The 24,932-nt window shown below is 50.3% G+C and overlaps 1 protein-coding gene across 7 annotated transcripts; it reads right to left on the reverse strand.

The window, feature by feature from the left end:
* Positions 1–94: 94 nt before the first annotated feature.
* GDPD2 (glycerophosphodiester phosphodiesterase domain containing 2) lies at positions 95–19,009 on the reverse strand. 7 transcript variants are annotated; one of them, XM_072929305.1, is made up of 16 exons: positions 18,603–19,009; positions 8,415–8,563; positions 7,291–7,394; positions 7,125–7,218; positions 6,842–6,901; positions 6,411–6,509; positions 5,932–6,025; positions 5,352–5,497; positions 4,842–4,924; positions 4,189–4,339; positions 3,460–3,675; positions 2,447–2,598; positions 1,957–2,104; positions 1,664–1,746; positions 1,138–1,236; positions 95–902 (listed from the first exon to the last, which is right to left on the reverse strand). In XM_072929305.1, the coding sequence occupies exons 2-16, from the start codon at positions 8,526–8,528 to the stop codon at positions 896–898; spliced, it is 1,650 nt and encodes a 549-aa protein (XP_072785406.1). In that variant the 5' UTR covers positions 8,529–8,563; positions 18,603–19,009; the 3' UTR covers positions 95–895. The 7 variants fall into 7 exon arrangements, with proteins under 7 accessions (XP_072785406.1, XP_072785405.1, XP_030128877.4 ...); XM_072929304.1 differs by lacking the exon at positions 18,603–19,009 and adding an exon at positions 17,067–17,156; XM_030273017.4 differs by lacking the exon at positions 18,603–19,009 and adding an exon at positions 11,864–11,909 and having other exon boundaries at positions 1,208–1,236.
* Positions 19,010–24,932: the final 5,923 nt, after the last annotated feature.

Here is a 24,932-nt window from a genome sequence, read left to right on the forward strand (position 1 = left end):
GCCGGCTCCTTCTCCGGGCCGGCAGCGCCGCCGGCAGGGAAAGGTGCGGAAGGGAGGACGCAGGCGTGCCCGCCGCACCCCTTCGAGATCTGTCTGCCGCTCCTCTGCTTTATTGACAAAAAGACAGCAAGTCAAACCGACACGATACCCATCTACTTGCTCAAGGCCCTGCTGCAACGTGAGCAGCAGCAGGAGCGTGAGCACGGTCCTGCCAGACCCTGACACCCACCACCCCCAGTCCTGATCCTTTTCTTTCCCGAGCAACAGGCATTAACTGCTGCATGGAGTGCCAGGACCCTGTCCTGTGAAGATGAAGCCAGCAGCAGCAGGGACAGGATTTGTGTCCAGGATGAGAGGGTGAAGAGCTCGGCATTCCCCTTGTCTTTTGAAAAGCCACTCCACATCCACATCCACCCTATTCCCTTCCTATTCCTCAAGCCATGGGACAGGGCAGCCCCCAGGGGAACAGCCCTTAAGCCAGGTGTCTCATCCCTGGCTGCAGAGCTGCTGACAACAGGCAGAGACAGCCCTTCCCCTCCACCAAAGAATGACCCAAATCCCTGCTCCTGTCCAAACCTCATAGGAGAGGTCTCAGCTCCAGTACTGCTGGATAAATATTCTGCCCCTAGGCCACCCCTGCAAAGCTTTAGTTCCTTGCTACCAGTTGGGCAATGAAAACTCAGTTCCAAGTCTTTTCAGATGAGGGCAGCTGTGCACCATGAAAGGAACCAGGAACACCACAGTAGAAGTGAGGCTCGAAGGAAAGGAGCCTTGCAGCTGGCCTGAGGAGTGCTCCCTGCTTGAGCTGTGCAGGGCTCTGGCTGCCCTTCCCCACAGCTGACACAGGCGTCACTCTTGCATCAAGCTGTTGATCTTTGTGAGCAGCACGTCTGTCTCAGACTCTGAGGAAACAGAGAAAAAAACAGTCATTGTGGGCAGCCGCCATCCCGCATCAACAGGCAAAGTAGCCTGAAAAGCAGGTTTGAGGATATTCGGGAAATGTGGGATTCCCTAGTGCTGTCCCACATGGCTGCTTGTTAAGGGCAGGACCGGAGAAACTCCCTGGGCTGGGATTTCCTTCCCTCCCCCAGCCATGCCAAACCATTCCATCACGTTTGGCTGGAGAAAGCTGCCTGCCTGTCAGGGAGAGTCCCACAGGCAGAGCCTGGCTCCAACAGAGGGAAGCTCCCCTTCCGTGTGCACTCACCCGCTGGCCGTGTTCTGTGGGAACATTTCCTAGGAGATGGAATAGGATCGATGTTAGCATGCAAGTCTGGTCTCACCATTCCCTCCTCTGAGCTGCCAGCTGGAGGCCGTGAGGCCCCTCAGTCCCAGAGGGAACTGCTCTCAGTGCCCGCAGCACTGGAAAAAAGGAGCAGGACCAGGACCTCCCAGCTTCAACCCACCAAGCCCTGGGGTGCAGAGTGGGTTAGCAAGGCATCCAGCAACCTGAGGCAGGGTCCGGGCAGACTTTTAGCTGCAGCTTGGAGATAAAAGCTGCCCCCACACTCTTCTGTCTTACTTAGCCAGACACGAGAGGACCCCCCCAGGATCTGAGTCCAGAGAGGAGTGGCAGCAGGTTTGGGTCTGCATCAGCCACCCAGGGCACACTGCAACCTCCCCCAACAGACCTGCCTCGGGAGGGGAAAGGGATCCGACCTACTTCATCAAGACAAAAGCCCAGATGATGATAAGGAAGGAAACGCAGTCTACAACGATCCAGATCATGAAGTATGTGCTGCTTGGCTGCAAGGCAACGAGACAAGCCACTGAACGCCAGTTGGGGTGGTGTGCTGTGCCACCAGTTCCTCCTACAGGGTCGCATGCTCCCATGCCAGTACAGCAGTGAGCAGAAGTCACCCTCCAGGCAGCTGCACAGGGCTGCTGCAGAAAGGGACCCACAAGTGTCTAGGACACAGGGCTGTGGGCAGGGTGAAGGATGGAGGGGTCACTTACCAGCAGCCAGATGGGGTGTTTCATCTCCTTCAGCACCTGGCAGGCGTTGGTGGTGACAGAGCTCACCCCTGAACACCACAGCACGGAGAAGAGCCAGGGCTGGTTCACCACATACAAGTTGACAGAGATGTTCTCCCGGCGGTACTGCCTGCATGGGGACAGCCATGATCAGAGTAGCAGACAGCAGGGCACCACCACACTCTGCACAGCCAGAGGGGGCTGTATACTTGGGATATGATCCAGCATTTGCAGCCACATGGAACAACTATCTGGAGATCCAGACTGAGGGCAGATTTGCTGGCAGGGCAGAGGACTGCAGCCAGTTGCATCCTCTGCACCAGCCCCGGCTGATAGGGACACTTGTTCACAAGGCACACTCCCAGCTCTTCCCAGAAGCACACCAGTACTCAGCACCCTCACCTCTGCTGCCTCCCCTGGGACAGTCCTGAGACCCTCACAGCTCCCAGGCACTTGGACAAAGCGTTTTCACCTGATCTCCTCAGAGCTCATGTCCTGGTAGGGAAGATTGATGTGCAGTACTGCCTCCTTCTCATTCTCAGATTTCTTCCGGCCATAGACATGCTGGACACCTGGGGCCTGCTGTTTGACATCTTCCCTGAACCCATCTGGAAGCCAGAGGACCTAGGTGAGAGCCAGAGAGCATGTGCAGAGGAGAGCTGCTCCAGAGAGTGGACTCTCTTCCAATATTCCCTCACAGGTCCAGGCCCACATGGCCTGCTTAGACAGCTGCTTCCTGCCCCCAGTCTCCACACTCAGCTCTTCCATGAGGATCTCAGCCAGGACAGTCTCCTAAGAGCTTGCCCCAGCCAGAAAGTAAGCAGAGGTCCCACTGAAGGGAGAAAGCAGTTCTAGCTTAAGAAATCTACAACAGTTAAGTCCTCTTTGGGTTCTTGAATGGCTCAAGAAGTGAATTCATTTATCCCCAGCTCTGCAGCAAGAATGCACCTTGGATCACCACTATAGAAGAAGTCATTTTTATGTCCCCTCCTGCTCTGCATTCCCAAAAGGCCAAGAAACGTGATTTGAGTGCTGATTTGTTCCCTGAGGCAGCACATATCCTGTGCTGCAGGGGTTGGATGAAGCATAAAGGAACACAGGAGAGTTCAGCAGGAGTCCAAGAGCTGCAGGGAGATGTGTGGTGGAGTGTGGGGAGGTGAAAGCCTCAGCATTGTATTCCTGCTCATGCTGGAATACTGCTCATGCTCCTCCCTTGCCTGAGTCATTGCTTACACACCAGGCTGGCCAGTGCTGGGAAACCAAAGTATTTGGAGGGGTCTGAAGCCATAGGCATTAAACCCTAATTATTGGCAACTTCTCCCAGCAGAAAACCCCACACCTGGGCAGGGCTGCCCAGCAGGGATTACGTATGGGGATGGGGTGTATGGGGTGTCAGGGATGGTCAGTGCAGCTGGCAGGGCGTCTCCCACCACAGCAGGGGTGTGACAGCAAGGCCTGGCAGGGGTGGGGAGGTGACCAGCTCACCTGCTGCAGCGGGATGCCTGACTGTAAAATCACTCCTAGGGTGACATTGACAAAGTTCTGGTAGTCACTGTGGTTCTCAGGCCGAAGGTCAAACATGATGGAGATGTTGCTCTGCTTGGCTGCCTCTAGAGCCTGTTCCAGGGATGGGATCCTCTGTTCAGCTGCCTCCTTGCGATCTCCAGGAGAAAGACTCTGCACAGTGGGAAATGGCCTCCGCTGCAAGGGTGAGATGGGGGCAGTCATCACAGGCAGACCACCTGTCAGCTTCCACATCCCAAACTGGTGCCTGGGGGACTCCCAGTCTCTGATTCTCAGTTTGTGACACTCGTCTCTCCACATGCTCTCCAGTGCAGACAGGCACAGGGAACCTCCCTATGCACATCCATGGACCTGCACCCTTCTCCCCACTAATAGCAGAATTCAAGAAGCCCCAACACCTGTGGGCATTTAAAGCTGCTCAGCAGTAGTTAGTCACCTTTTGGGAAGAGTCTGGCCACAGCTGCCTTCAAGCCCAGGCAGGTTGTGCAGCTCAGAGCAAATATGAGACATCCCCTCTCAAAGCAGCCTCCTCCATGACTCAGCTGAGGAGTCAGAACAAACCGCAGCTTGGGGCCTAACTGCACCCAAGGGATTTGTGCAGGCTTCTGGACCCTGTCCATGTGTCTGCTAAGACCAGGGCAGGGCTAATGCTTCACTCAAAAAACCAACCACCCTAAGGACATTCCAGACCTCCAGAAACCAGCTGCCAGCATCCAGCTGCTGGAGGTCTGTCCAGTTGAAGGCAGTGCTGTTCAGGGCAGCCCTCTCAGGGAACACAGCCTGCACGTTGGTGGTCCTGGTGAGTTCCTCGTCATGCATGAGGAATGGGACCCCATCAGCACTGGCAAAAGAACACAGAGGAAAGCCATATGTTGTAAGCTGTTTGTCTCCTATCCCTGCCTTAGCATTTCTACCCCCTCCCAGCCACCTGCCAGAGTAACCCTCATCCTTATTCTACTTGTGGCCCTTTACACAAAAATGTGCACCTAAAGACCAAGCCACCAACCAAGTAGTTCCTTGCTCTCAGAAACACCTGTCCAAATAACAGGATTACATGAGAGGAACTGGAGCCAGGGTCTGTTTTCCAAGCAGTACCCCTTCCCTGATTGAGCCTCCCTTCCCAAAAGGTAATCTGCATGGGGAGGACAGAAACCCAGTACCTCCCCCAGATCATTGGGACACCAAGCTGTCCATACTGGGAAGGTGGGAGTGGCAGAGCCCTTTGAACAGGGCTGTCTCCAAATGCAGGCTCTATCAGTCCTCCAGGTGTCTTCCAGAATGCCCCCTGTGGGAGGTGACATCCCAGGAGACACAGACCCCTTCCTCCCTCTGAGCCCCTTTACCTCACCATGACGTCTGTCTCAAAGACTTGCACATCACAGTCCACTGCCTTGTGCAGTGACATGAGGGTGTTCTCAGGGGCCAGCTGGAAAAAGGAATAGTGTTAGTGCAGAGAGCATGGGCAGGATGGGGCAGGGGGCACTCATCCTGCCTGGATGCACCAGCAGCTTGGCCTGGTTCTAGGGCAACCACAATGAGCCTGGTGTGACCTGGATGTAGTGGGAGGTGGAAAAGGACTCATCCCTGCTCCCCAGCCCACACTACACAGCCAGGCTTTCTGCTGGGAGTCGCATGTTCCTGGTCCAGCAGCGCTTAGGAAGAAGCTTTGTCCTGCTGCTGCTACATCCCCTCCTCACCACCCAGCCTCCGGAGCTGCCCTGGCTGCTGTGGGGATACCACTGTTCTGGGCTGGCCAGAGCTTGTCCAGGCCTGTGGCCACACGGATCTGACTTTTCCTAGTGGAGCAGCCTGCTCTATCCACCTTGAGCACTGCCAGGGTGCTGGTCACTCACCATGGGTGCTCCTCGATGGCCAACTAGGGCTGGCTTGGGGGGCAGCTGGTTCTCCTCCATGATGCAAGGGGAGGTGATTCCCAAGGGAGCCAGGTATAGTGCAATCATCGCTGCACAGTATACAAGCAGCACAAACACCCTAAGACCTGCAGGCACAGACAGAAGTTAGTGGGAATGAGGTACAGAGGAAGTATTTTGCAGGTCACTAGGAATAAGCCAAGGCTGCTTCACCTGGCATTAACCTGTCATTGCCCTAGGTCAAACATTGCACCTTCAGCCTCAGGAACACTGCGGATTTATTCTTGTCCTGCTACATGCCCTTGCCTAACTCAGCACTTCTGCAGTACTCTGCCACCTGTAGCCCTCCTTCAGCTGCAAAGCAGGGAGGGCTGAAGCTGCAACAAGGGCTGGTCGTGAGAAGCAACCAAGAGCAGGCATTACTACAGCACTGGAGACCTGTTCCCACGATTGCACTGATGCTCCCCAAGTACCACTCTGCCAACAGTGCTGCTCAGCTGCAGGGTGGCAGGAAGCAGGGCACCAGCCAAGGTGACAAGTGAAGAGCTCGGAGGGCGATTACCTGTATTGCGGGTGTGGTAGATGAAGCTGGCCAAGGGCCAGGCAAGGAGCGTCATTCCACCCACAGCTCCAATGTGCAGGAAGGGACCTGTTGCCTGGGGAGGCAAAAAAAACAGGGTGTCAGCCAGCACCAGCGCCTGTCCCCAAAATACATATGCCCCAATGCCAGGAATCTGCCCCTGCAGCCACTACTGCTGGAAGATCCACTGTGCCAGGGAGGGAGGGACAGGCTCCTGGGGGAGAGAACAGACTCCCTGCTCTAGTCCAGCCAGCATTCATCAGCCTGGTGGCAGCTGCTCCAGGCAGGACTGCAGGGGTAGAAGGAGCACCTTGCCTGACCAGGCAGCAGAAGTCAAGGGCAGGGAATTCACCCCCAGTGCACACAGCCATGCTAGGGCCTTCAGCCAGCATCCTTAATCTCAAGCCCACAGGCCAGGCTCTGGGTACAGCGGGGGAGTCCCTGCTATCGAGGTGACTCACCTGCAGGGAGATACGTGCACTTTTCCACTCCTCCGCCCACTTTATTCCCAGCCCGGTGAAGGCTGCAGCCACCACCAGGGCAGTTAGGATCAGCAATATCTGTGGAGCATGCACAGGGCAGTTAGGGGAGCACACAGCATCTTGCAGTCCAGGCAGACTCCTCATCCCTTCCTTATGAACCCCTCCAAGCCCTGATATCCCACTTTCCCCATCTGGGTTTGCAGCTGAGCTCTGTGCTCCATACTTTGAGCAGTGGGAATATTCCCATCCCAGAGACATGTGGCTGAGGAACTGACAACTGGTCAGCAGAGACACAGAGCTGCTTAGTGGGGTCACAGCAGCCATACACAGGCCCAGTAGGCTGGTCCCAGCTTCTGAAGGTGCAAGGACAGCCAGGGAAGGCACCTCTCCCTGCACCTCCAGACTCTCACCTTGTGCACCCAGTGTAGCTTCAAGGGCTGGCCACAGAGCTGCAAGCACAAAGCGAGGACCTGCAAGAGCAAGGAGCTGTTAGAACTGGGCTGTACCCCACACCTCACCCCTCACAGGGCACGGGACTCAGTCACAGAAGCTCAGGCCCCCTGGCACGGGCAGGGGCACTGGCCATACTCAGGCTGACCCAGCTCCAGATGCTGCAGGCTCTTTCCGGCACAGGGCAGCCTGTGCTCAGCACAAACCCATTCCCCCCCGCCCAGCAGGATCAGGAGGGCTCACCAGCAGCACAGACGAGTAGCTGATCAGCACAGCTGTAGCTATGAGCAGGACCAGGGACCAGTCTAGCCACAGCTTCCTCTGCCTGAAGATGAATCTGCCAGCAAAGGGGAAGGTCAGAAGGGCAAGGGTGATGTGGGGAACAAGGCTGGATGTAGATCCTACTCACTCGCTGAAGTTGTGGAAATCATTGAGGATGATGATAGCGAAGTAGAGCCACACCAGTGTGAAGAGGAAGACGCAGAAGAGGAAAAGGAACCAGCTGCAGTCATACTGAAAGCCAGAGATGAAAGTTATACACGTACCCTCAGGGCACCTAGCCTCCAGGCAGGTTTCTGAGACCCCTGGGTATCACCCAGCCAGCAGCAGGGAGCACAGGGCATCACAGCAGGCCCAGGGGTCCAGGCACTGAGCTGCCATGGAGAGGGACCAGAGCTAGCCTTGGCTGGATCCACGCTACAGAAAGATGGATCAGCATGTCCTACAACAAACTAAAAATCTGCCTATGCCAGGCTGGGGAGAATAGCCCCTGTGTCAAGACTGCCTCCTTTCCCATGCAGCACTCCATGGGAACAAGCTGGGACTTTGGACATAAGGAGGAGCAGTGAGCATGATCCATGAGCTGGGCAGAGAGCAGTGCAGGGCCTCAGAACTGCCCTGGTAGTGGTTAGTTTGCAGACTGGGTCCAGCTGCACTGTCCACAGCCACTAGTCCCACGTGTGTGAGGGGTGCCACAGGTGCCAGAGGGACACATAGCAACCCAGACTTATTTGTACATTCCAGGCAAGACAGGACAAGCAGCAGCAGAGCCACTCCCATGGGAGTTGGAGACCTCAGAGAATCCCAGGGCCTCACCACTCCCACGTTACAAATTGCTGGGGACACCCTCCTGGTGGGGCCACACCTAGCCCAGGAACTGTGTCTTCAACGTGCCTGGCCAGGTGCCCCAGGACCTGCTTGCCAGCTCAGCCCTAGGGCTCTGCTCTGCCCCAGGCACGTGCAAGGGCCACTGCAGATGCACACTAATGCTGCTTTACCCTTCTTGTCACCCAGCAGGAACATAGCTCACCCTCTCACTGCTCCAGGCTAGGGCAGTTCCTGGGTGGTGAGGGTGCCAGTTAGCACCCCAGCTTTCCTGGGGCTCAGGCCTGGGAGGCAGGAGCAGCAGCAAGAGGTCAGCAGCTCAGTGTTTTGGCTGAGCATCCCAGACAGAGCCCTTCCCCACCCCAGCCACCAGTCTGGGACTCCACAAAGGGGCTGGCAAGCCCCAGCTCAGCGTCACTCAGGTATCACCTTGGTGGTTCTCAGGTCCTTCCTCTTCTCCTTCTTGGCAGTGACCCACTGGCAGCTGTAGGGGCAGAGCAGGCAGGTGGCACAGGTAGAGCAGCAACCAGGGGGATCTGCCATAGCAGCAGAGTGTCCCAGAGCAAAGGTCAGCTGTCCTGTGGGGATACACACAGTGTGTTGGCACAAACCTCCCAACATACTGGCTCCACCCCATGTGGATGGAGCACTGAAGCATTTTATGTCCAGGCACCCTGGCAGGTGGCCCAGGGTGCTGGGATATAGTGGGGCTGCTGATTGTGTCCCTAGGCAAGGCCTGGTGCCAGGGGAAGAAGCAGCACAGGGTGCAGCCCAACTTGTTCAGCAGGCTATGCTGGGACCCTTCACCCAACAAGCTGGAACAAGCCTGGAGCTGGCAGGGAGCAGGGCCCGCTCCTCTGCCCAGGGTTCAGCCCTCTGCCTGGGAGCCAGGACCACTGTGCAGGGTCCAGGGGCAAGCAGCCTAGCCAGTCAGCTTGACAGCAACATTGCACCCAGGCTTCCCTACCTGCAAGGACTGTCCAGTGCCATGCCATGACCTGGGAATTTCCTGTTCTTATCCCTAAGTCCAGGTCCTTGCTGATGCAGGACCATCCTGGCAGCCCCTTAGCTCAACCTGCACACCAAGGAATCCCAAGTGTGGTTGAAGGAGCTGCAGTTGAGCAGGTGCCGGATGGCTTTGGTCTAAGTACTTGTGGGGAAGCCCATTTCTACAGTCTCAGAGATCCAGGCTGGAGGCAGGGCCACCACTGAGTTCCCCATGCTGGCAAGGCGAGAGAGCCAGGATGCTTTGCTGTGACTGGTGCTTGGCTGGAAGAAGCAGTGAGCCCAAAACAAGGTCTTCCTCAATCCATCTGGTGAAATCCCATCTTTACTATAGCTTGTGCTGCTGTGGAGCTGCTCCTCCTCACCCCAACCTCCCCAACAGGCCAGGCACACTATGCAACACTATCACCCTGCAGATTAAGCCCGGCTCTCATTTCACTGTGACCACTGCGCCAGGCATGAGAGGCAGCTGACCACATCCTCCCAGCCACATCCTCTCCAATGTCGGAGGCAATGGTGTGCCTCATAGAGCTGTGTCCCATTCCAATCTGGGCTGCGGAGAGAGGGAGCAGAGCTAGCCCAGTCCCTCCCTGGCTCAGCCAGCCAGACCAGAGCAGCTCTGCCATTCCCTAGCTGGGGCCAATGTCAGCCTGCTATGCCCCTGTAACAGGGCAGCACCCCAGCCTGGCACCTTGCTCCTAAGTACCACTCCATGGGAGTCTCCAGGGCTGGGGGGCAGAGCCTGCCTGACCCTGAGCACAGGGTCACACACAGCCAGGCAGCACCCCATGAGCAGGACCCTATCACGGGCCAGGCAGCTTCTGCAGGCTGGGGTATGTCCAGGGGCTGCCCTCAGCAGGTCCAGCCAGCCAAGGCACAGAGGATGATGAGCAGCACAACAGAGCCCCACATCTGCTGCCCCCTCCACCTTCTAGGCACCAGATCAGCAGCTGTGACCTACTCAGTGATGGCACTGAGGGAATCAGCCTTAACACAAGTACAGGAATCCATGGGTGCAGGTATTTCCCTTCCTGATGCCCAGGGGCTCTGGTTGCAGGCTCATACCCCTGCTGTCACCAGAAATAGTCACCACTTCCACCAGGGACCAGTGGGCTCAGCCAGCCTTCACCTGGAGTCACCCTGTCCCCTATCACTGCTCACGTGGGCAGAGCACTGGTGTCAGCAGCTCCTGGCAGGCTCCCTCGCAGGGTTCACAATACAGGAGGAGTGGCTGTGGGCACCAGCTGCAGCTCAGCTGCTCTAAGGGACTGTTGCTGCCAAGACTGGAGCTTGGCAGAGAGTGGCACAAAACTGGTCACAAATCTGCCCCAATGGTGCTGTCTGGAGGGTTTGGAGGGGAGATGCTACCCTGTTCTCCAGCTCAGAGTGTGACTGCAGCAGTAGCATTAGTGGTTATGGCACAACACCTCTGCGCAGGGCACACATCCCAGACAGAGCGGGTTAGGCACATGCCAGACCCTGCTCAGCTTCTGCTCCAGGCTCCAGTGCGAGAGCAGCAGAGTGGGAGCTGGGGCTCCATCACAGCTGGAAGGACCCCTTCTTTAACCCCCACCAAACAACCCCCGCAGCATGCTCACAGCCCTAGTGTGTGAGGCACAGGGAATCTGAACGGGTGACAAACCCATTGCCACAGTCACCCGACAGGGCAGCGTGTGCTGGTAGCCTCACAAAGACCTCTGTGCCCCAGGGTTACTCGCACAGGACAACCTGGTGGCCATATGCAGATCAAGATCCCCTTGTCCTGGAGGAGCCGAGCTGAGCCAGCCCAGGCTGTGTGCCACCGGGCAGGTCAGCAGAAGCTGGTGCCTAACCCCACTGTTCCCTTTCCTCGTAGGACGGAGAATAGAACATGGGCTCAGCACGGGGCATAGGGTGACCCCAAAACAGCAAGAGCGGCACAGCCTAGCACAGATCCCCCACTCTCAGTCTCATGCCCGGGCAGCCAGTCCTGGGCTCCCTGTTCCTGCTCTCCAGAGCATGGGAACAACACGGGCAACCCCCTTCCTTCCCCTCACAGCTTCCCGCAGAGCCGGGATCATCACCCCTTCCCGTGCCGCCCTGCCAGCCCTGGCGGCGCAGGACAGCATCCCCACGGCCGGGGCAGCCACCCCGGCACCAAATACCTGCTTCCCGCGGACGTCGGGCTCCCGCAGCCGGGCCAGGTGAGCGCGGGGCTGGGCTCTCCCCGGGCCCACGCGTGCCAGCACTCGGCTCCCGCGGCGCTCACACCCTGCTGGGTGTGCCCTGCCCGGCAGGTCCGTGCAGGCCGGCAGAGGCGGGCGGACTGCGAGCGGGGCGGGGGGCCGGGCTGGGGTCAGGGCGGGCCCCGCCGGCCCGAGGCAGCCGCGGGGAGAGGGGGAAGGGGCCCCGGGGCCGTCACGCGTCGCAGCGCAAAGGAGTTTGCAGGCAGGCCACGTCCAGGCAGACGGAGACTCCAGGGAGAGCTCCCGGGAGATGGAGGCAGAGCTTCGTGCATCGCCGCCCCTTTGAGAGAGGGGCTGTGGGAGCCCCTCGGACAAAAGGGGACTTTTCCCTTCACAGCAGAGGAAGCTCGAACAGACACATCCCAGGTCGCCTCGGCTGGCCCGGCGGACACACCGGGACATGCTTTGAAGGCAGAAGCACAGAAGTAAAAGGGCTTTTCTTGCCTTCAGTTCTGAGAGAAGTCCTTCCGAACGAGTACATCTGAACTTTGCTAAAGCAGAAGATGAAAGGAGGCTCCAGACAGGCCCGATGCCACCTGAAGATGGACGGGCTGATGCCTTCCATCTCCTCCCTCTCTCCCTGTGGCATAGCACAGCTGTGTCCCCCCCACCCCACCCTCTGCTCCGGGGTGCACGATGGGCACTCACGCTTTTCTGCGTCACTGAATTGATCCGTCATTGCCTGTGATCTCGGGAGACCCCTCTGATCTGCCACTTGCAAAAGACCTGCGAAAGCTGATTTACGGGGAGGTGATGGCATTCTGCAATGACACAGTAACAGCCACTTTAGGTAGAAGCCTCAAGTGCTCAGCTGATCTTGTTCAACACTACTGTTAACAGCTTCGGCACAACTCCTTGAGCAGCTCCATGGAATGTGCTGATTAAGGCCTTAACAGTGTAGCGTCTGGGGCACTGCAGGAGGGTTTGTGCAGGAGCACCCATTGCTGTGCATCCAAAGGAGTAAGCTGAAAGCATTGCAATGGCCAGGAATACCCCCCCCCCCCCCCCCAGACAAGCAGGCAGCCCTGCACGTCCAGATTTTGTCAGATGTAAGCAGTTTGGCAGGGAGGTTCACATCCTGCATCCGTGTGCTCTGCCGACTCTGACACAGACCAGCCGCGCTGCTATGGCTGTGGGCAGGAGCCTTCCCAGCTGACCTGCGCCCCAAGAAAGTCTCTGGGATGCAGAGAGCCCATTTTATGGGGTGGAAGGTTGACTCTCAGGGATTGGATTGCAGGTGTTGAGATGAAGTAGTGAGCTTAAGCCAAGGAACACCTTATGCAGCGTGTAGGGGAGAACCGAACGTGAATAAAGAGACCAAGGAGGTACTGGAGGGAGGGAGGTTGCAGCAGAGCACAGCTGAAAAAGCTGTGGATTTTAGTGGTATGAGGCAAAGCCTATGGAAGAGGCACCCCGAGCAGACAGAGCAGCGGGACAGGCGGCTCCTCGGGGGTCTGGCCACCGTCTGACCGCGCCGGGAGCGAGCCCATTTCTTAGGGGAGCCGACCTGTTCCCGTCCGGCGCTACGGAGGGAGCCCCATCCCCGGGGACCGCCGGGGGCGGAGGGGACGGGAGCGGCGCTGGGGCCGAGCGGAGCCGCGTCCTGATCCCCCACGGGAGGCAGCCCCGCCGAGCCGGGGCAGCGGCCTCGTGGCGGTGGCTGTGAGGGCCGGCAGCCCGAGCCGGCGGGCACTGCCGCTGCCTGGCCGCCAGGCGGCGAGCGCGGCCCGGCTGCTGCTGCGGGAGCGCCCCAGGCTGGGCCTGCCCAAGGGACAGGCCCGAGCTCGGGGGTGCCACCCAAGGGACAGGCCCGAGCTCGGGGGTGCCACCCAAAGCGCAGAGCCGAGCTCAGATTTGATACCCAGAGGACAGAGCTCAGCTTGGGAGCGTGACACCGAGCCCCGCATCGGGGCATCCTCGACATCCACTTCCCTGCCAGCTAAGACTGATCTCCAGGAGCCGAGTCGCAGATGAACAGTTAAAGCTTAACAACCAGAGTGTATAATCAAGCTGGTTTAGCTCTACCCATCTCACTACAAAGTCAGAGGCATCAGAATTCGTTGGAAAAAAGAAAATTATTTTCCTGTCAACACAGTAGAATAAGCTCAGGTACAACATCAAGTGTTGCACTGATGTAAATAGAGTTTGTGTCCTGCCTTCACTTGAGAAGGTGCATCTCTGAGTGTTCTTTTAGATTACAGCAAAGTGATAAAAACACAAGGAATGGTCTAAATAAGCAGAGAAAATTATGTTGGCGTATAACAGTGCAGATGAAGTTATCTTCCTAGACTCTAAACTTGGTGAGTAGAACAGGTATTTTTAGCATATGTGAGTGACTTATTAGCTTGCTGTTAGGTTCCTGTTTGTCCACTGAACTGGTCACAGTCGAGTTTTTTCAGGAAGAAAAGGCAAGCAATTATTTAAGTTACTTCTGTTTTTCACTATACTGCACACAGTCTACAAGAAATACTCTTTTTAAAGATGGACTGTTTTAGGGATTGTTTTCCCTTCACATAATCTCCTATAGGACCAAGAATAAAAGGTGAAGGCAATGCAGGTTTGTGTAACATTATTTCACACTCTTTCAGCTTGTAATAGACAACAAAACTCAGTTTCACCATTTGTCTGCTTTTAACACCTAAAAAGCCAGTGACACAGACTGTGCTTCCACCTCAGCTAATAGCAGACCTATATAAACTGATAGACCAAGGCAATGATCTCCATCATTAATCTAAAGTCAATCTGTAGTAATATAGATTTTGCTACATATTGAAGCTGTCCTGCATGGGCACATTAAGAAATTAAGTTGTTTGAAATAACTAATCAGACAATAAACTGCCTGCTTAAGGGGAGGGTTTACGAACATGGCAGTGGTCTCTATAATTTGTTTCCTAAAGGCCAGGAGCTTGTAAAGAATTAAAGTCTGTGGTGAACAAGCTTTGAATCAGATTTTTTTTTCCCTCCAGAAATGGGGTTAGTTAAGGAGATCAGGAATGCAGATTGTGAGAGTATTATTTATCTTGAGGAAGAAACCTCTGTGGATGACTGTACTTATTTCAGCTCTTTACCACAGAGTTTGTATGATACAAGGCAAATCACTTGACCCAAACTTTTCACGGGTGGTCCTTAAAGGTTTAATTTCTTGTGTACTTGAAAACAGCATGGAGCAGATTTTCAGGAGTGCAAATCACTAACTGTTGTAATTGAGATGAGTGATAGGAACCCTGAGGATCAAATGCTAAGGAGTGTTAAGAGTTCAAGCTGCACAGTAACAGCAGATCTCAGCTTGGGCATTGTACCAGTGCAGTGTTTAGCCTCACTGGAGGCTAAACTTGGCTGTTTTGGTAGGAATCCAACACCTCACAAGTGTTTATAGAGATTTATTAAGGTACAGAGAACACAAGACCACAGTAGGTCATAGAATGGCCTGAGTTGGAATTGACCTTAAAGACCATTCAGTTCCAACTCTCCTGCCAGGGGCAGGGACACCTTCCACTAGACCAGGTTGCTCAGAGCCCCATCTAACCTGACAAGTTCTTCCAGGGATGGGGCAGCCACAGCTTCTCTGGGCAACCTGCTAGTGCCTCAGCACCCTCATAGTGAAGAAATTCTTCCTGACATCTAATCCAAACCAGCTGTCTTTCAGTCTGAAGCCATTTACCCTGGTCCAGGCACTCCAGGATCTTGTGAAAAGTCCCTCTCCATGTTTCTTGTGGACCCCCTTCAGGTACTGGAAAGCCACAATAAGGTCACCCAGATGGCTTCTTGGCTGAACAATCCCAATTCTCTCAGCCTTTCCTCCTAGAAGAGCTGTTCCATCCCTCTGATCACCTTCATGGCCTCCTCTGGACTCGCTCCAACAGGTCCATGTCCTTCCTGTGCTGGGGACCCCAGAGCTGGAGGCAGCACTGCAGGTGGGGTCAGAGTGGAGCAGAGGGGCAGAATCCCCTCCCTCCTTCCCCTGCTGCCCACAGGGCTTTGGCTGCAGCCCAGGACACTCTTGGCTTTCTGGACTGTGAGTGCACATGGCTGGGTCCTGTCCAGCCTCTCATCCCCCAGCATTCCCAAATCCTTCTTGTCACGATAAGCAGCAGTTAATATGGCCAGTCAGTTTTATACTACAAAATATAGTTCAGAAATAATTTTTTAGGCACAGTGTCATGCCACGTCTAAAGAGAAAAACAACAACAACAAAAAAAAAATCAAACAGGCAACTTCTGCTTTCATTAAAAGAAAAAATTAGTCATCAGATCCTGATAGTTATGTCTTATAACACATGCCATGCTTCATTCATGATTTCAAGGCTATTTGGTTTTGTTCATATGTAGCTCTTTCTTTTTGGAACTTGAACTAGTTTAGAATTTGAAGATGTTTATCATTTGTTATTTCCTAATTGCCTTATTGCATACTTAACTGAAGTCACACAATAACAAGCTGAAAGCAAATCTTGAATTTAGGATGCAGCAGAAGGTATGCTCACAGGGTATACTCGCATACAATTTTGCATTTTAACTGCATATCTTTGTGTAATCTACACAAAGGAAATAAACTCATTTAATTACAGAATAACTATTTTTTCTGGTAAGTCCACTTCCTTTATAGAGACAATTGACTTTACTAGGAGTTAAATTGTAGGCATAAATTACTGAATGTGACAACACAGATATTCTGTAGATCTGGTTTTACCTGCTCTGCATGGAACCAGCAGTCTATGTTACTTTCTGATCAATATTTGTGGGTTCTTTTTCCAGGAAAATATATGATATTTACTTTGTCATTAAAACAGCTTATGTGCCATTTGCTGCCATTGCTCTACTACAAACATATTTGTAGTTACGGCTTTTAATGCTTGCTTACTTACTAACTTTTAAGACATACCGTTATTTTTGGGTATGTCTTAAGAGTTATTTTATGCACTGGGATAAGCCTTTACTGTGGAGTGTTTGCTCCTGCCACACATCTAATTTCTGCTCAGAGTTATAGTTACTGTAGAACAGCATTTCCCCTGCATTCAGCATGTAAAAGCAGTGCAAGATCACTGTGTTAGGTCATGCTGTGGAACACAAAATTGATTTGTTGCTTGAGCTGCCTTTCTGTCCTTATGGTTTCATAAGCCTACCATGAAGTCATTACCAATCGCTGATGTTACTGTGAAGCCACAAACTTTGTTACAGCATTAGTGGGGACCTTGTAGCTGTCCAGATAGAATAAAACCCTGCAGCAGCATTTGTATAAAAAATGAGATGAAGTCCTTGACAAAGAGTTCAACTCTCAAACTATAACCTGCTAGGATACCACCCAAGCTGCAGAATACCTTAGTTTCTTGCTTTGCATTAAAGTATTACCACAGACCCTGGCTGAGGTCAGTCCTTACTCAAGGAGTGTCCCTTCAGATCCCCTATGAGACTTACCACTCATGGGATTTCATCCTTTCTGTAAATCAATTCACAGAGAAGAAAGCCCTCTTGCACACTTATTTTACTATCACTTTCTTGTTCTCAGCAAGCTCATTTGAGGGTAAGCAACAGTTCTGTGAGTCACAGTGTGCTGCAGTCATTAATACTCCCACTGTACTTGCAGTGCTACTGTGCTTTTTCTCCTAATACCTATAAGCTGTTACTATTAGACAGCTTTGCAGAGCTATTAGAGCCCGTCCTGTAGCCTTTCAAGAAGCAACTAATTATATTAGGTACTTCTATAAAAGCCCATTTCTCACACATGTAGCTACATTCTGTGCTTTATAGTAACTGCAAACAACTAAATTTAATACTAAAACAGAAAAAAAACCCCAAAAACAACCAGAAAAAGAAGCTCCCCAGATAAAGAAAAGGCCTAAAACAGCTCCACTTACCAGGCAGAAGCAACTTCTTGTTTCCCACCCTGTACTGTATGGAAGCAGCAGCTGTTTGCCATTGCCAAATGTACAGGAGCAGCCTCCAGAACTGTGCTAAGGCTGGGTTTATATAAGGGTCCTGGCTAGGGAGTGGTCAGTAATGTGGTGGAGTTGTGGGATTTGTATATCCTTAGGTGTTTGGTGGTGTAGCTGTGTCATAGTGAAGTCAGTATGTAGTGTTGCTAAAAGAGAGCTAGTTGTTTTATAAAGAATTTATAAAGGTAACATTTTGGGTCTAGAATAGTTAAATGTTATTTATCTACTTTACATATAATTTTCTTGCTGTTTTCATTTATGATTTATTGTCTTGTACCTGCTTAAAGAATTTTCTAAGTATTGTATGTAAGTATCTTTAAGTACAGGCTCTTCTGATTTATTTAATAAAGGTAAAATATTACAGTTCTTGAGGAAGAAAGGGTTTATTACTGTCTAGCATGCATTTTCTTATTTAACTGTTATAGATGCCTACTGTGATTTTCTGTAATGGCTCTCTTTTAGTTACTACCATGTGAATTTTCTTCCGACCCTTTAACTAGTGCAAAGGGTTGTGAGGGATTTCTAACTAGTGGTCTGCATTTGTATTATTTTTCTTTATATTTTCTCAGAGTTACTGTGTAATCGGTATCTCTGGGGCTTAGCTTTTGACTGCCTGTGGTTTTCAATATTCTATATTTATGGTTAAAATACTTATTTTGAGGGGCAAAGGTGACTGCCTTAGGCAGCTGAAGATGTTTGTGCAGTTTTGAGGATAGCATTTTCAAGTTTAACCTCTTATGGTTTGTATCCTCTAAAAACTGCACTGCAAGAGATCCTTGCTGCTTTTTCAGGTGTAAAGGTTCACAGCATGGAGAGGTTTGACATTGTGTCCGAGCTGTTCTGATGAAGAGCTGCCACTAGAAAATACAGTAGAAACCTGGTTTTTTTTTTTTTTTTTTTTGGTAGCTGGTTTTCTGGGACCCCACTAGCTTGTTCCTGTGAAGTTTTAATTAGTGATTTGAAATAATGATAGAATAATAATATCATGATTCTAGATAGTTTTGCTTTTGAGTCAGTAAAAACTTCACAGATTCAGATGTTATTAAGACTAGTTAAATAGTTACTTTGAAAGTAGTGTACTTAAAACAGTATATGTGTGTCTTTAGTCCTTTTTTCCCCAGCTTCATTATAATTCAAATTCATGCAGTTACAGCTTGTGTACTTAAAAATGTGCCAACTGCTTTCCCTCACAATGTAGCTTGTGATAAAATAACCCTTTTATGCTGTTTTTCCAAGCTGTTTTGGATTTTGCTCCAAAACCCAAGTAAGTATTTGATCCTGTGTCTGGAACAGAATGTATTTTGCATTGGGAAATAAAACCAGACTTGTAGTTCTTGTGTCCTGTGTTGCAGCACACATGCACTAATACTCACTGAGAACCTGTAGACTGAGAACCTGTGTAGTATTTTCTGGATAAGGTACTTACACAGAGATCTACTGGCTCTTCCTGGAGCTTACCTTATCTGAAGAAGGTGCTTGAGTGCCCGTAAGAATTTCTGTTCTTCTTTGGCAGAACTGGGCTGGTCTGTGCCTTACAAAGGCGTGATGGGTTTGGAATTTGCAAAGCTGATGCAGAGGGTGATCTCCCTTCTTGATCACTGCAGGGTGATGCTGAAATGGGAGGGTTTGTTGCCTGAAATCCTGAACTCTGGAACTGTGAGGAAAAGAAGCACACCTGGGAAAAAAAGTGTTACACAGCAAGCCCTGAGAGGACCTTCAATGGCTGAAATGGTTGTTGAGATGAAAAATGCCACTCATAACCTGCAGTTGTCACTGAGGCTCCCACCACAGCTTGTACCTCATTTCATTAGAGCTGTAGGATATGTACAGCTATGGGAGGAAGGTGATTGCTGCCTCAGGTACTTGCGCTTGCTTGCCTTGTCAGGTGCAGTTACTGACAGATGGCTGTGAGGAGCTGAGAACATGCCTAGCTCAGCATGGAGCGCATGTCTTGGCACTTCGGCTGTTTTGTCACTGTCACGCTTTGTTTGTGGGTTCTGCAGGGTTATACAGAAGTAGAGCAAGTACTGCATGTATTAAGACAGTCCTTAGATATGAAGTCTGGCATGGAAGAAAGCAACATGCTGGTTGGCAAAACAAATAAAAATTGGTAGGGAGAATATAGGGGAATACATTCAGGATGAATCTGAAATGAACAACAGGGATGCAGCAGTGACTGAAGGTTTGCTGGGAGGTTTAGTTGTGTGATAAAATATCAGGAATAAAAATGCAAAGCTTAGATGGGTGTTGTCGGAGCCTTGTGTCCAGGTGGAGCTGTGTGGCACTCGCGTGTTGGGGGTGTTTGCCCAAGTTAAAATACCCTTCTCATTGAGGCTCTTGGCTAATGAACATACAGCAGTCAGCAGTTTAGAAGATTTACTTAAGTAATAACGTATATTTAACTACTTTGTGCGCATTATGTAGGTGTTTTATATTATGTTAATTTCTAAGTGGGCCTCTTTGGGTGTTAGTCACTTGTTTAACAGAGGTAGGTTATGTGACCATTAATATTTCTGTGAAATATTCTAATTACTTTTTTCTGAAGATTTTTTTTTTCTGTTGTGTGAAGCCTAGATAAGTGTTATACTTTCTGTTTCTGTAAAACACATGTAAACACATGACAAAACAAACACCCCCACCAAATGCCAAAACACAAACACACAAAACCCAAACTTGCTCTAAATCTGTTGTGACTTAAGCAGAGGTGGCAGGTAACAGCCTGACTGAAAATGCTCAATTAGGTGATTTTGTCACTTCAGGAATGTGGCTACATTCAGTTACAGAGGGATGAAGCATTTAGAGTAGCTCCCTAAATGGCAGGGGACTGGTAACCCAGATGGCTCTTTCTGGCTCTTTAATTTCATATCCCAATGTCTTGTGTGGAAGTTCTAGGGCTGTCCTTTCCTGTTCCCTTTAGATAAGTGCCTGCTTATCCCTTTTATGGACTATGGGGAATCTTTGAGGAGAGCAGGTGGGATTGTCCTGAACAAAGGTGGGTGCTGGTTTGGTTTTTTTTTTTTTTTTTTTTTGGTATAAGAGCATGGGCCATTCCTGGTGGTGTTCCAAGTCAAGGGACTTTTTGCCAATGTGTGGTGCCAGTGAATGAAATAAATTTCCCTTTCTACCTCTTGAAGTGTGTGGTGTGGATCCTGTGTGGATTCCCTGTGCAGCAGGCACCTCACATCTGTCAAGTAGTTGGTTTTGACTTTTGTGAATGAAGCGGTGTATGTGCTTGAAAGCCAGGGCCCTAAAAATCCCTGACATCTGCATCCTAAATTGTATTCTGAGTATATGGGAAGGAACTCATCTGAGATTAAATGGAATGTGAAATGATGTTTAGCTGGGAAGAATATGGATTTACTGCTGGTGATCAGAAGGAAAACAGTCTCTGATAACAAAAATAAAGTATTGTGTTGAGGAGACTTAATGGTGCTTCTATAATCAATGTGAAACATGCAAATGAGGTTGCCAGATGGCACAAGAGAAACTCCTGTAGATTCTAGCAAAATAAATAACACTTCTCGTGGTGAAAGTCAACAATGAACAGAAATACTTATAATGCATTCTTTTACAGTAATAGGCTATTCATGAACAAATAATAGATTCCAGGCTAATCTATCACTACCAGAGGGAGGTGCCAACATCTCAAGTATTGACAAAAGTTTTTTTCTTGGGTTATTTAATTTTTCAATTCATCATTAAGCAATAAAATCAATGACTCAAGCCCCTGTTTGAAGGAAGTTGTAATAACCTGAGACCACTCTACTTGAATAGAAGCCCTCAAAACAAACATGAGTAGAAAATTTAAGATGTCTGTAACTAGAAAGAAATATAAGTAATCTTGGAAAGGTGCCAGGGTCTTAAAAAATCAGACTGAGATACTTCGCACCAAAAGGCAGATCATACTGATGACTTTGAGAAAGCATTTGCTCTTAATGATGAAATGAAATTTTTTCTTATCCAGAACTTCTATACTTCAAGGAGCAGCATGCATTATTGCTTGTATTATTACTTGATTGCACTTGCCTGGAAATTACCAGGATGAAACCATTTAAATTCATTCACACTAAGCAGTATATTTGCTCAGCTCAGTTTTTAATCAGTTAAGAAACACAGGATTTAAAATAAAGCCAATACTATATATAGTTATTTCCCCTCCCCCCCCCCCCCCCCCCCCCAGTCTCTAATAGGCTGATGTGGCTTTTTCTGAAAGAAATATGTCTGAGTAATTGCAGAGGTATTTGAAAGTTTTCTCACAAAAATTTAAAAGTCTTCATTTACCTTCCTGTGCCATCCCTGTGTGTGGATGTGTTGTGCCACTGGAAGCAGCAGGCTGGCCCTGGGGGAAGGCACTGCTAAACACTGATATCTGTGTGTCCCAGCTAATGCTGCTGGAGAAAGAAAAGAATGAAACTGTTCTCCAAAACGCCGGAGTGGCCTTCATGCAGGAAAGAAAAGGTTTCTGGGGAAAAGTGTAAGAACGAGATAGTCTGACTGGCACCCCAGGCTGCAGGGGCAGGAGAAGGAACTCTGAGCCAAACTGAGAACACAGGACAGCACTTGCTGCAGGCTCAGATGGATTCTTGTGCAGTCCAACTCTAGTTGATTGTGTGCTGCTGTGTACTCTGAGCATTTGTTAGCAACTTTGAGAGAGGCAATCATTTTGATTCATGGAGCATCATCACATTGGGGATCTAACTCATAATTCTTGAAAATAATCACAGTGCCTTAAGATTGAAGAGTTTCAATGAAAGGATCTCTGAACTGGGAATAGGTTTTGTGGTAGGGTACTGCTGTGTTGAAGACCTTACCAGGCAATTTTTCTGTTCTGGAGTCTGGTGTCTTAACCCAATTCTGTGTGTGGTTCTTTCTGAGAGTTGGAGCAAGATGATCCAAACATCTATGATGTTTACAACCCAAACCATTCTATGATAAAGAATTCAGGTGAGATAAGCCTCAGCAACATGTAATTAAACAAAGTGCAGGCAATCTCTGGGGACTGCAGGGACCTTCTTGGGAGTACAAGCTACTGCCTGTGGCATGTCCATGTGGGAGCTGCAGTGCCAGAGGGTGGCTTTTTGGGAAGAGTGATACTGGCAGGTACAGCCAAGGACCCTGCTGCAATGGGCAGATGGTCATGATTCACTTTTGCACTTGAAGTAACTGTTCAGGATGCAGGCATTAGCTGGGATTTATGTGCCAGCAAATGACCAAGCATCTGATCTTTAAATCTGTTTAAACACCTAAAGTTCAGAGAAAATGCACTTAAGAACAGTATGAATTTCTTAGTCACTGAAACCAATGAGATCAGTACATTTTGGTATCTTAGTCTGATCACTGGGCTCTGCTTGTCACACAGTACTGTGTTCCTTCCCCATGATCACTTATCATGACTCTTCTTGATACAGTCCTCCTTTTCAAGTGCTGTCGTTCTTTTTTCTTCTCACAGCGCTGATGTGAGCATGAAAATCCAGATGAGCCAGAAAAAGGTGTCTGCGGTGGCGTGTTTTTTATTCTTTCAGTGTCTGTTCATACCCGCCCCCCCCCACTATCTCTTCCCTTCCTCAGTTGTTAATCTTCCCTAGCTCATTCCTAGCCCCCCCCTCTCTCCAAGATGTCAATCCTCCCTTTCCCCGCCCCTTTCCCCAGGACAGTCCCTGTCTATTTAGTGAGGCTCAACACCCTATTGGTTACTTTGTGTTACTCCACTCCCTTGTTTTCCCTGATAAGTTTATGATATGTTAGTCCTGCCCCAAACTCCTCCCTTGCTATTCCCCTATTAGTTACTGTTCCTATACCCCTCCTCCTAAGTTCTTGTATAAAACCTTTGTTTGCCCACCCCGGAGGGTCTTGGGACTCACTGAATAAATCCGTCCTGTTCACCCCCAAGTCCCGTGTTGCCTCCATCTGTCCCCGCGCCAACAGCTGGGACTGCAGAGCTTCCCAGGGTGATCGGCCGCCCGTTCTCTTCCCTCGCCGCCCAGCGCGCCGCGCTCGGGGTGTCGCGGTGAGAGGGGCTGACCGCGACGCAACAGGTGTCAGCTGAATGTTGCAGAGTGCCAGTGTAGCTCAGCACTGCAGCACTCTGCAAGTACTGTGCACTTAGCAGAGTGCAGCCTTCTCTTCTGCACCTGCTGGGACAGGCACCTGTGCTACTGGCCAGGTGACTGGGCACTCAGACACAGCAGGAGCTGATGGTTCAGCAGGAGAACCCCAGATTACACAAAAACTGCGAGAGTATAAAAGCTAAGGGATTCCTTTGTTCAGGCTTCCTCCCTGGAAGCACCAGCTCCAGCTGGATTTGTGTTACTGTGCCATGAGCCAGTGAGGACTTCTGTGTAAGTGTGGGGTGTGCAGGGAGCCAGGTGGGGACCCACTGGGTCACTGGAACTGCCACTGCAAAGGGGCTTCAGTCTGAGCAGTGACAGTCTGTGGTGGTGCCACTGTCACCCCAGGAGTGGCACCTGAAAGGTCAGACAGGAAAGTTTCCTTAACATCTGGGAAATGTCAGGACACAGGGCCAGAAATGGAAGCTGACAGGTATGCTGTCTTGAGTGTGACTGAGTTTTCCTGTTTTGCTCCATTTCTCTCCTTAGTTACCTCTTCAGTTTTCTGGTTCCTGTAGGTAGCCTGGCCGTAGGAACAGGGCTTTGTACCTGGGCTGTTTGCCTCTGGGTGAGCAGAGGTCCTTAAGGTAATTCTTATTGTTCCCTAAAGTGCAGATAGCTGCCAGAACTACTTTCATACTGAAAATACATGTTATGCAACAACTATCATTGTTTTCTGTATAAATATGACAGTGTTGAGGATAAGAATACCTCTCGTGTCCTTAAGTTCCCAGTATATTCCTTGAGCCTATATAGTAGGCAAACCAGCCATGCATAAGTTTTCCTGCAAAATGAGCCCCATTCCTGGGGCATGTGCTCTACCTGCTGCTCACAAAATGATGTATGTGAATTATTAATTATATAAATTACTTTGAAACTAGCTGAGCCATGAACCCAGGACAACAGTTTCTCTGTTACTCCAGGGTCAGGACATAGAGGTGAATTACACTGCGTGTTAATGTGGTGATGGTATAAAGATCAAAAGTATATGCAATATCCTGGAGTTCACAAAGAGGCAGCAGCAGAAATGTAATAAAAAGTAAAAGGAGCAGGCCCTACTTGTTTCTCTCCTTGGATTTGCTGTCAGGATTGTGATGAAGCACCAAGGCTGGAACTGTTTTGCCAGAGATATCAGGCCTGTCTGAGTTCTCCACTATTTTATTTTACTTTTTTTTCTGGTCTTTTACTTGATTGGCCTTTTAACCTTGCACATTACACCTGCCATTATGCACAGTTGCTAAAGTGCTGTTCAATTTATCCCAAGTGCAAGATGTTTTATGTCGAAATTGTTCAGCTAAACTCCTGTGTTTTTTCTTAGCTTTCATCAGGGCATGTTGCTCTCTGGTTTGCAGTGGGGAGCCAGATTCAGAGCAGTATTGATGTGTTTTTCCCTGCTTCCAAGGCAGGGGAGACACAGCCAGGCATTTTAACCTCTCTTCTGTGAAGACATTGTAAAATATAAATAGACAATCTTCAAACACCACTGGTGAGCGTATCTTGGGACTTTCTGAATGTATTATTCTTTCAGGAGTCTCTTGAGTAAATCATTGAATAAATTGCATTCTTACACTGTGGTATCGGACTGTTGAATAAAACAACATAACTACATGCTGCTTTGATATTTTTATTAGTATTAGCAGGAGATTTGGGAGCATTTACTTATTTGTACTTTACTGTATGT

The sequence above is a fragment of the Taeniopygia guttata genome, chromosome 4A (genome assembly GCF_048771995.1).
Source record: "Taeniopygia guttata chromosome 4A, bTaeGut7.mat, whole genome shotgun sequence".
Lineage (NCBI taxonomy): Eukaryota > Metazoa > Chordata > Aves > Passeriformes > Estrildidae > Taeniopygia > Taeniopygia guttata.